Raw genomic sequence first — 12,564 nt, forward strand, 5'->3', positions numbered from 1 at the left:
CTCATCCAAGCTCGATCAAAATTGAAGCACCGTTTTGGACCATGTCTTCGATGTGCAACGGGTGGACGAAGAATTACGGATTTCGGGCGACGGAAATTTTGGTGAAAAAATAAAAATGGAAAATCGTGTTTCACGTTTCGGCACCGTCGAACGTCTTCTTCGGCGAAGACCGTCAACCGTCAACTGTTCAGACTGACATATACGGCGGTGTAATCGAGGCGATACGGCGGTCGTGGTTTACGGAGAAGGGGATCCCTCTGTCCCTCCCTGGATTTCTGTCTCGCTCATTTTTTTTCCTCTTTCTCTTTCCCTCTTTCTCTTCTTTCTCTTCTTTCTCTCTCTTCTTGATGTACAACCGAGAGAACCGCGAGTGACGATATTATAGTACACGCCGAAGTTGTATTACGTTATACATGTACGCGTACTTGCGTACGTATTACAGGGGATAAAGATACAGGCGTAACTTACGCTCTTTTAACTACACCACACTGTAAATTATCATTTAAATATTCGCCCGTAACTGCATTTATTCGTACACTCGTATTATAATATAATCCCTTTTCACGTACGCAACTCACTACACGTACTCGGTAACGATCGGTTTCACGCCACGGAAAACGCGAATCCGATTATTTTTGACTAGCGAATCGCAGTATCTCGGGAGCCGCAACGATTACACCGATCGTTTTCTTCGTTCTTCAAATTTCCGCCGTTTCTCTTTTTGAAAGAAGAAAAAATCCAGGCCCTAAAATTCACTCGACCGTTCCCCGCCGCGACGTTGTATAGAGCTAGTTTATAATCCTGTGTATCCTGATCCTCCACTCGCGTGACGTAGGCATCCAGGGATATCCAACTACTCGAACGAACGCTACGTGAGTCGGACCGACCCAGTCGACGGGACTCATCTGACCCACCGGAGCTAGGGATCCGGTTATACCTCCTTCGAAATAACTCCCAAAGCTACAGATGTACCCCACCTCGGGCCCATTTTTATTTTTCTCATCGCTCCGCGAGGGCCGAAATATTTCCCTCGTTTTTTCATCCCTCGAAACAATGGAGGGTGGATCGAAAAATTTTTACCTATGAAACGGGGATTTTTTTTTGGGCTGGAGAAATACGAGGTGTGGAGAGCGTTGAGGGGAGGATTTTTGAGGTCCTTCCGATCGATGCGAAGGTCGAATCGCGAGAGTCCCTTTTTTTTATTCCGGATTGGCACGGATCGTGGATGCGCGAGAAAAATTGTTGGGACTTGAGTTACGACAGCCGGAGTATAGAATGTAATATCCCTACTCCTTCGATATATATGCTACGTCGTGTACGGCAGAGGTCCAGAGTATTCCAGCCTCCGGCATCCAGCCGCTGGTCTCAAGACCCGAGATTCAAGTATGAAGTTTTCGATATTGTAGCCGGCAGGGCGTCCACGATAACGAAATGTCGTATACGTACTTACAAGTAATTTCTGAAAATTTTTTGTAATCGTCCACGGATTTGCGAAATTTAGTCTCAGTCCTTCCCTTTTTACTTTTTTTTTTTCTGATTTTCAAGAAAATCGAAAACACAAGGGTATCCCAACGTGGAGGAAAAGTTTCTCGGAAAAGTCTCACAGGATTTTGCATTTCTGTATTCATCAGGGAGGCCATTTTTCAATTGAATAATTCATTCGTTTCATTATTTTCTCCATAAAAATTGTGGACGGGATGTTAATCTGTATCGAGGATATTTACGTACTTCGATCCATTGAATTGTTCCCCCCCGAAGTCACGTGGCGTGTTTTGTGTCGAATGAATTATTTGGTCCGTACGTAGACGTTTTACATTTAATTCTGTTCACCCTACAGTTCGCAGGAGGAACAAATAATTTCTAATTATTCATTCAGCGAAGAGGTATACAATTGGACAAACGAGCATAATGAATATATATATATATATTTATAAGCCCCGTAACAATTGCTAAAATATTCTATACGGTCGGATGTGGACGTTGTGCACATGCATGTATCGATCTTAGAAATTTTACAGCTAATTTTGTCGCGATTATTGTGTGTTATCTCAATAACCGTGGTTACGTGAGTATTTTAAAATATCACATGTACATCTAGAGAGTGTATTGAAAGTTTAATTGATTTCATTAATCATACTTAGGATTATGGTATTTCACATACAATATCTAAGGACATATTGTACGATACCCTCAGCTCTGCGGCACAAGGCGTCTATTTCTCGACGCGGTACCAAAATGGCGGCGCGCACGCAAAATGAAAACCTCAAATTTTGTACGAATGGGGCAATACAGTATCAGGATGATTCCGTTATCGACTATTTTTTTTCAGTTTCTACTCGAAATTTTCTTCAATATTTCCAAAGAGAAATTCCCTGAAAATTTCGGCCACTGTTATTAATTCCAAGTGCTTTCCAAGGGGGTGGAAAGATTTTCCATTCAGAATACAAGTAAAATTAAAAAGTTTTAGATACACGTACATATCTACGTACGGCATATGGATGTGTAATATGTGTAATACAGACCGTATAAATGTATATATATTTATATACACGAGGAAACCTTACACCAATGAACTACATTTTCAAAGGGTTAATCACCGCGGCGTGTTCTGGCCCGGCTGCAGGCTTAGAAACTTACTCTCAGGTAATATATTATACCGGGAAATTATTATTGCAATATATATGTGCGTGTAATGTATGAATGTGTATATCTGTATATAATATTAATATGTATATGGTAAATATATCTATATAAAGGGCGGAGATAACCGCAGGTGATAGCAGTTTTATGTATACCAAGCTCTAGCTTATCTTGCGGTAAATCAAACTATGTGCGACTTTTTTTCTTTATGCATAGTACGTGTAGTTATATACCTGTATGTACGCGGTATATTTTTCTGTCCGTTTTTCCGTTCTTTTCATTTTTCTTTATTTTTTTGTTCTTCCTTTTTCCAAACTCCCGCAACGACTGAGAATATTGACTACGATTGACTACTACTTCCGCTTATATGTGCATAAATATACGTGTGTAACGTCTACCCATGTATACCTGAACGAGAGAGAGGAAGAGAAATATAAGAATTACTTGTAATAAAACTGAGAATCGCTTTTGCCAACGATATGTTTCGCATAAATCCACAGTTATAAATTATTAAAGAACCGCTATTTTAATTACAACGTAAATACCAACATATAACTCATCGCTAATATAATAATCACGTACGGTGTGTATGGGGCATATAAAAAAAGTTGAAACATTTTAAGGTTTCAGTACATAATAATTAGCTCGTTCGATTATTTATAGTTCCCTCCTCTCTCCTCCTTCACGTACTCGATAAACGTACGGGATGATCTTTTTTCTTCGATAATCTCGTGAAAAATTGTTGCGGAAAAAATTCTCATCTATAAATATGAATGGTATATTTTTTGTCATTCGCGTATCGTACTGTGCATCGTCTGTACGTATATACCGATTTGTTAAGATGGTGAGGAAACAAGGAATTTTAACTCGGCGAATTTTATTATTAGAGTTGGCGAAAGCAGATATATATATATATATATTTTTTTTTTCTCATCTTTTTCTTCTTTTTCTCACACCGAGGCGGGTTTAGCGACAGATCACATGTATGTACCAATGACGTCACAGCTGCTTCCGCCGACGATCGTACTGCAAACTGGTAAACACTCATTTACCTTTATACGTAAAAATTCATATATCCATAATTATGCATAGGTGAATATTACTGTACATAGAAATCTACATGCAATGCCCATGTAATTGTCACGTATGTACGCGTTCTTTCAGTTTTCGCGTCAAACGATTAAATTGCCTCGCTTATTTTATGCGCGCCAATTATCATGTCACCTGCTGTAATGCTTCATTATATGCACTGTATATATTTTTAAAAAAATTTAGATTAATTGCAATAGCTGTTACAGTTCGTTTTATTAGACACATGTTTTGATATTTATGTGTGAGTATTTATACATATGTGTATAACCTCCGGTATACCAAACTCAATTTATAATGAATATCAATCTTTAATTGGATTCGAATACGTGCTTGTGAAAAATGGGGATGCATGTAGGATTCCTTTGAGATGAGAAAAAAAAAAGGTAAAAATAAAAATTGTGATAATAATTGACATTGGTATGGTTATTATATATAAATGGCAGAAGGATTTCGGCTTGATAGAAGATATTTTGAATGTCGCGTTAATATTTTCAAGAGCTATTCTCAGAGTGGATATTTGATATAAATAGAAAATAAGTGTAGGTGTTATTCAGTCAGATATCCGGTCATAACTATAAGTACCACCATCGCAAAAAATTTATCTTCGAAATAACTCGCTTTATAAGTGAGTATATAAATATAAATATAATAATAATGTTAAATGCCCCTTCTCAACGCCCAACTTTACCCTGTGATGTACGTAATTGCAATGAATTCTCTATAACTACGTCTCGTTCTCATAGAGCTTGAATGAATTCAAATATCTGGAGTTATTAATAGAGGCTGAGGGGATCAATTAGCGTGGAATTCATTCAACTATTTTTGAAATTCGGTTATATTTCACAGGCATGTGTATACCTATGTCGGATTCTATGTAACAGAAGAAATCAAGAGAAAAATCGAGATTAATTATATCCCCTTTGTACGCCCACGTTGAACGGATATTCTAAATCGGTCGAAATCTATATTACATTTTGTAAACAATATAGACATGTGTTCTATGCCTATTATGATGCATATGAGCGAGATTCGGATTTCATTGCGGCTAGGCAGTTGGCGATTAATTTCAGTGTACGTTATATTTTATGTAATGTTATTATGTAGTTTATATACGAATTTATAGGAAGGGTGGGGAGGTATGCATCAGTCGCATCTATTTGCGTCTAATAAACTAACTCGGCCTTGCTACCACTGATGTATTAATAGATACCATTAACGTGTGTGTATTACACATGCATATTGTTCACAGTAAATAATGTCGTACGTTACGTGGAAATTTGCTCTCATACGTCACTGATATATAGAATCAAATTTTAACGATTTTATCTCGTTACTCATGACACTGCAATGCGGAAAAGTTAGATTTTATAGTAAACAAAATTGAAAATATTTCATTCAGATAATGAAATGCTGGATTCTTTTGAGACCTGTTGGATTGTATTCATCAAGATCGTTATGAAAAGTCTTATTCTGTTCCTGAGATAATCAAGATGTTACAGTAATTCAAAATTCCAAAATGCTAGGCTTTGAACTTTGAAGTTCGAACATCGCTGAAATTTGAATTCAGTTGTTCGATAGGCAATTTTTCAGTCTCTAGGGACATTTACTATCTTTTTTCTGGAGATTGTTGGCATTGTATTTTCCCCACGAGCGCTCCCAGTTTTGTGGCTGCTTTCAGCTTTAGCTTTGACAAGTAAAGACTAACCTAACTTAAATCCTAACTTAACAAGTAGCATAGCGATGACGCTATACGACCACACCTTGAGTTAAGAAGACGAGTACTAATCAGACAACGCTTTAAACCAGTGTACATAATTTTTTTTTTTAAATACGGTGCCTGAAGAGAAACTGGTTAAAGATTTGATCTAACTGAGAGGTAAGAACTGAACAAACTAAAGTGTATACACTTTAAAAAGGCTCGTAATTTTGATATAATAAATAAGAAAATGGGTTACAAGTCAACGCCCCACTTTTCAAAACAAACGGCAGAGTCTCTTGAGGTTAGGACTAATGTATTGATGTTGCACTCCACGATTCTTTAGGGATTTAAACCTTTTATTTATACGCCAATAAAGTCTTTAATATTTATTTGTTTCAGGATTGAAATGGTCGTGTTAAAATCTTGTTGGTCTCCATGTATTTGGACGAACAACGTTGAAACTGGCAGCAAGGCTGTAGCCTTCTATGCATCGGTGAGTAAACTCTGATCTTTTTTGACAGTGACTTAATTTCGTTAATCGTGGCTTTGTTCACTTACCTCCAGTCCAAATTGCCTTAAATCCTTCCGTTGAATTTCTCCCTTTCGTTTTTCAATATTATATCTAGAAGCTATTTGCTTTCAGGCGATGAGCATTGTCTTGATTACCTTGATATCGTATCAATTAAATGGCGGTGATTCAACTCAGCTATACAATCCCCTTTTTGAAACAGACGTCAGATTATGTGAGTGTTGAGCAACTGTATTGACAATTCAGATGTACTAATGTAACTGAACAGAAGCTCATAGCTCTATGAAGACCTCAGTTTTATGTAAAATATTTTACCTTTCAGCTATGCAAGTGTTCGGTGCACTTTTTATTCTTTACTTTCTGGGACTGATTGCAACTTCGATACTTATGGTCGCTGGTATCAAACAGGGTATCAGAGGACTGATGCTCCCATGGCTTGCCATGTGGTTTATTATTTGTTTATTTCAGCTAGTTTTTGGACTTTGGCTTTTAGGTGGCTACTACATCTACGTGAGTGATTGCGATCGAGATCTTGAATTTATATAAACTAGTATATCGCAACGATCAATGTAAAATTTAATCCCTTTCAGCTACAATCTGTGTTCGCAACATTGTGTAATTGGCTGTGGATGTCGTACAACGTAAGTGAAATACTAATGCATATTGATACAATGACTTCATTGAGGGTTTGTCTTCATTTTTTCCTTGAACACAAATTACAGATTTACTGCGGGCTTTGCGTGTACTCGTTTTACCAAATACTCGCAGACTTGCAGTCACCTAATATCGAGCTTCTCTGGCCCTGAATCATTTAATATTTCGTTGATAAAATTTTGACAAATTAGTTTTTATATTATGGATAGTTTCTACACTCGTATTGAGAGTGGACAAGCATATATCCGCACGATTTGTATCAATTCAGTTTATGCTTTTTATCGATATTGACTCAGATTTATGTCAACCAAACTGAACAATAATTTCGTTTTCATGTCACTTTGTGGATTGCGGGTAATGAATTTTGTAATTAAATCATTTTTTCTACAGACCGAAGACTGAAATGGTTTGATACCTGATCAGCCACCGTCCAAATTCGGTCCTAAAACTTAGACTTTAGTAAACCTAGATTACGGTAGTGACATTCCATTGCATAAAATGCCATAGGTAATAAGAAAACCAAACTGGATTATCTTAATTTTTAGACTTAAAAGAATCTCCTGCAGCGTATTTATACATTGTAATCATACATATTTAGGTCAATCATTGATACGATTTTTTTTTTTTTTTTAGATTGTACAAAGCTCTATAAACATACATATATTTATATTATATACATCTGTATAATTGTTCGTTTTTTCTCCAGTTCTATTGAACTTCATTTACACAATGAATCGCTGCATTGTCAATCTGTAAATCAATGATGATGAAAAACAAAAAAAAAAAAAAACTGATTAAACAATTCCGTCCATTACAATTGGCGATTCGTAGAGGGTAATAACGAACTACCTCGATAATAATGCGATTCGTATTGATTACTTGTACCTTTTAATTTTTGTAACAGTTTATTCACACTAGTGCCTTATATGATATTATACAAAAATAAAAAGTGAAAAAATGAATAAATGCTCCCGTTTTCGACTTAAAACTTATTCCAATAAAACCTAATCAGAAGTAAAAAAATCCTCCGACATTATCCCCCGTCGACGAGTTCGAATCCGAATTGATTTGCAGTTGGATATACGAAAACAGGGTTCTGTATTTACAGCAAAAGGCAATGTCGGGACTCAAAAACACCCCCCCGGAACATCCCCATTCGGTAAGTAGCGACACTTGTGTTATTCAACCTTAACAATTTCAAATCTGCGAGGGAAGACGCCGCGACGCCGGGTTAATTGAATACTTGTTCGTTAAAGAAAATAGAGAACCCAACCGACGATGAAAATCATGTTAAGATGCTATTGGAGACGACCCTTCGAAAAACGTGGCTCGTACCATTTTCGAAATAATGTTTTACAGCTGGAATGGAATGCAACATCGCGAAAACGGAACGTCATTTCGTGGTGAGGAAATAAAACCGTACACAGAAACGGTGTACGATATCCTGGTGATTACCATAAATCGTCAAGTCCGAGGGAAAAAATATGAAAAAGAAAGCGCCGACCGTAATAGAGTTACACGGTGTATTTCGTATTCCTCATCGTAGGGTAAACGTTGCCGCGATATTATAAACCTTCGAGTGTCGTATATCTCCATAATACGAGGTGCATAGTTATTGCTTACTTTATTAACTGTTTTATTGCGATAATGTGACCATTCTCCAGCTCTACTTTATACGTGTTACTCGGTGGAATATAACTGCCGGTGGTATAATATGTATAAGGTATGAGGGACGATTTAGCACGTTCGAATGTGTACGCAGGTCATACAGACGCACATATTACTGCACGTATATACCTACGTTCATTTATGTACCTTTGTACACCATCGTGAAAACTCGCTGGGGATAGGGGATCGTTTTGTACGTATGGAAAAAAGGTGAACATTTTTTTTACATTTTCGCATAAATTTCGTGACTCGTGACTCACAATTTCACCCACCAATTGCTCTTCCGTGCAGTTACCGTATGTATATTCCCACAATTTCAAATTTTCATACCTATAAGCGACCCTCTAAACTCAAAGCTTCCCAAAGCTGTAAGTGGTGGACGTGTACATAGTAAAAAAATTTGAAAAACTGTAACTGTATACAGGAGTTGAGATGCCGAAGAGATCCTGGGTATGTGTTACATACCTCAGAATATCCTGACCTGAAAATATTTCGAAATTAATTCTGTGTGCCCATGAATTTTTTTTTTTTTATTATATCGTACGGTACGGCGCGAAATGTTGAAAATCTCTGTAAAATAACGCTTGGTCGACGTCGTTTCATGGTTTCCATAAATCTTTCATCTATATAGAATAGAGGGGGGTGGGTTCTGTATGTGGGGCATGTATACCTATGTGTACAGTTTGACGTATCCTCTTTTTGAACTCGGGCATGAGTCGGTGAACAAAGAAAAAAAATAAAAAAAATTTTAATACCCAAGAAACGCGTGTCGAATATCAATGTGGATTTATTTTAGAAAATACGTGAGGTTCTGGAGTGTGTACACTGGATGTACGTACATAGGTAGACGTGTATGCATACATATGTATGGCTTATGTGCATAAATTTTCAGATATATGTACACGAGGTATAGGGGTTTATTAAAAAGTGAAGAAACGTGCTAAATACAAACGGAGTAAAATTCTCCAAAGGTTTAATTTACACAATATGTACGTCTGGATATATCGTACGTACAGGTGGGTGTATATGGTTAATTTAAATACATATTACATCGTAAAAGTAAAAAGTGAAGTTTATTTATATGGATTTTGTGAATTGTGAAAACCGGTATACATATAATTGAAATGAATAAAATACCCGGAGGGTTAATGGTACTCCGGGTAAACGGCCGCGGCGTAAGCACATCTCGATATATCTAATTTTTTATAGCCACATATACGTGTATTTACATATTTGCACGTAGCTCACGTGATGTAATCTATATATCCGTATAAACGTACAGGTACGCGTATACCCCCCGTAAAAATCATTTTTCATAACGGTTTTACAACACCCTGAAATATATATCATCGATTTTATACTTATATTATACATATGTGTATACAAATTCCGATAGGTATGTACGTGACGTATGTACGTATCTATGACCTTTCTCTTTGTCACCTCGTAGAATTTTATATTCTCATCGATCGTTAACGGAAGAGTGAAATTTTTGAAATTCAAAAAAAAATGAAAAGTTCTACGTGCTTGGTGCGGCGAAACAAAAACGAGGAAATTCTCTCTCATTTTTACGTGCTGCGAAAAACTGAAAATTCGGCTATCTTCCACGGTCACGTTTCCAAATTTTCTACCTCCACATGTATAATAATCCGTGAAACGAATAAGACGTTATTCGTCGGTAGATGTAACATATATTTCAACCCTTTTTCTACAGGTGTAACTTCGGGAACGTTATCGTTTCGGGGCACGCTTGGTTTTCTCCTCCCGGAGGCCCGCACGTTTTTCTTACCTCATTTTTCCGCCTTGGGCAACTTTCCGCCGTTGACTATACGCGTCTGCGGTAAAGCTGCGATACTTTCCCGAGGCTAACAGACCAGCGAGGCAACGCCAAACGAAATGTTCGAAAAAGAAGCTTCCAGCTCAAACTCCGGGGCCACAGCTACGTATCTCGGGTGCAAGAGAGAATCGCTGAAAAAGATCGTGCGGGAGAGAAGAAAAAAACAGAGAACGAAAAACATAAAAAAGCGCGAGCTTACAATAGGGCCGTTGGATACGGCGGTGGCGATGATATGAAAAAGGGAGGCAGGACATTAGGGTGGGTTGAAAAAAAAAAATTTCCACCGAATGATTACTCGATCGATTGCATGAGTAGATGATTTTGGCTTTCAGATTTGAATTCCTTAGCTGATTACACGTGAGATTCTTTTTGAAAAACCAAAACAGAATTCGATTTTTAAGCAAAACATAAATCATTTTTTTAATTGGATTTAATATGCTTTTCTCACGTATAATCGGCTCAGGAATCCAAATTTGAAAGCCAAAATCATCTACTCATGCAATCGATCGAGTAATCATCAATTATTCGCTGTTGGGAGCAGAAAAATTATAAGACACATCGAGTGGTTTTAGTCGTAGACCCACTTTGCTTCGTCGCATCTATGAGTGGAGCGAAATATTGTATTCGAATTTCTCGATTCACCAGCGAGCCCGAGCATTTTTTCGCATTTTTTGATATAAATTTGAGGATATCTCAGAGGGAAAAAAAACATAGCTCAATTTGGACAACGGATTCGTGTTCCTGAGGTTAAAATACATAAGAAGAGTGCCATACGATCAATTTTTAAAAAATAAAAATTTTTGGTCAAAATTTGAGATTTTTCCAAAGGGTACCCCTTACGATTTTCTCGTAGAGATTCTTATTTCGAAATCGCCTATCGACACTGTCAGCGAGACCGAGTGGGATGGACGTTGATTACCATCGACGAAGTTGTGGCTCCAGAACTTTGCCGAACATTATGATATTTACACCGAAACGAGGGTTCGCCGTGAACTCCTATTGGTCGATACACCGTACGTATCCTCGCAAACGGATAATATCCCGGCTAAAACGGATAATATCCCGAGCGGTTTGTTGTGAGACGTCACCTCTGCTCAGCCCTGAAGGTGACGCCTCAAAACAAACCGCGCGCCCGTGGCTACCTGAGTCCAGCCAAGCTTGGGTTTGCTGTTAAATCGAGAAATTCGTTCGAATATTTCGCTCCACACATAAATGCGATGGAGCAAAGTGGGTCTACGACTAGAACCACTCGATGTGTCTTATGATTTTTCTGCTCCCAACAGCGAATAATTGATGATTACTCGATCGATTGCATGAGTAGATGATTTTGGCTTTCAAATTTGGATTCCTGAGCCGATTATACGTGAGATCACCCTTGAAAAACCAAAAAAAAAATCGATTTTTGGGTCGAAAGTAAAGTAGTTTAAAAATTGATTGTATTACACTTTTCTTACGTATTTCGATCTCAGGAATCCGAATCTGAGAGAAAAATTTATCTATCTCTAAAATTGGCCGAGTTATCGCCGATTTTCAGCTTTTTGGGGTCAAAGATAAAAAATTAATTTTTTGGTCTTTATTAATGTAATTTGAGCTCAGGAATCCGAATCCGAGAGCAAAATTAATCTATCTTCAAAAATGATCGAGTTATCCTCATTTTTTCGCATTTTTTGGTACAAATTTGACGATATCTCAAAGAGAAAAAATCGTAGCTCAATTTGGACAACGGATTAGTGTTCCTGAGGTCGAAATACATAAGAAAAGTGCCATACGATCAATTTTGAAAAATAAAAATTTTCGCCCAAAATTTGAGATTTTTCCAAGGGGTACCCCTTACGATTTTTTCAAATTTTGGCCGAAAATTTTCAATTTCCAAAATTGATCGTATGGCACTTTTCTTATGTATTTTGATCTCAGGAATACGAATCCGTTGTCCAAATTGAGCTGCGATTTTTTCCCTTCGAGATATCCTCAAATTTATGCCAAAAAATGAGGATTACTCGGACATTTTTGAAGATGGATCAATTTTTCTTCCAGATTCAGATTCCTGGGCTCAAATTACATTAATATAGACCAAAAAATCAATTTTTCATTTTCGACCCCAAAAAGCTGAAAATCAGCGATAACTCGGTCAATTTTAGAGATCGATCAATTTTTCTTTCAGATTCGGATTCCTGAGATCAAAATACGTGAAAAAGGCATGTTACATTCAATTAAAACAACGATTCATTTTTTGCTCGAAAATCGAATTTTTTTTTGCTTCTTCAAGAGTAATCTCACGTATAATCGGCTCAGGAATCCAAATCTGAAAGCCAAAATCATCTACTCGTGCAATCGATCCAGTAATCATTCGGTGGATAATTTTTTTTCCAACCCACCCTACAGGGCATACGACGTGCACGGGACGCAAGTTGGACGAACGACGGCGGGCGGCTGGCTTCGGGCGTC

At 37.4% G+C, this 12,564-nt stretch overlaps 1 protein-coding gene across 1 annotated transcript; it reads left to right on the top strand.

Annotated features, from left to right (window-relative positions):
- Positions 1 to 5,431: 5,431 nt before the first annotated feature.
- Positions 5,432 to 7,580, top strand: LOC105686044. The gene is made up of 6 exons (XM_012400600.3): positions 5,432 to 5,608; positions 5,831 to 5,924; positions 6,075 to 6,174; positions 6,283 to 6,470; positions 6,551 to 6,601; positions 6,683 to 7,580. The coding sequence occupies exons 2-6, from the start codon at positions 5,838 to 5,840 to the stop codon at positions 6,764 to 6,766; spliced, it is 510 nt and encodes a 169-aa protein (XP_012256023.1). The 5' UTR covers positions 5,432 to 5,608; positions 5,831 to 5,837; the 3' UTR covers positions 6,767 to 7,580.
- The last annotated feature ends 4,984 nt before the right edge of the window (positions 7,581 to 12,564 follow it).

Source organism: Athalia rosae, chromosome 6 (genome assembly GCF_917208135.1).
Source record: "Athalia rosae chromosome 6, iyAthRosa1.1, whole genome shotgun sequence".
NCBI classification, from domain to species: Eukaryota; Metazoa; Arthropoda; class Insecta; order Hymenoptera; family Athaliidae; genus Athalia; species Athalia rosae.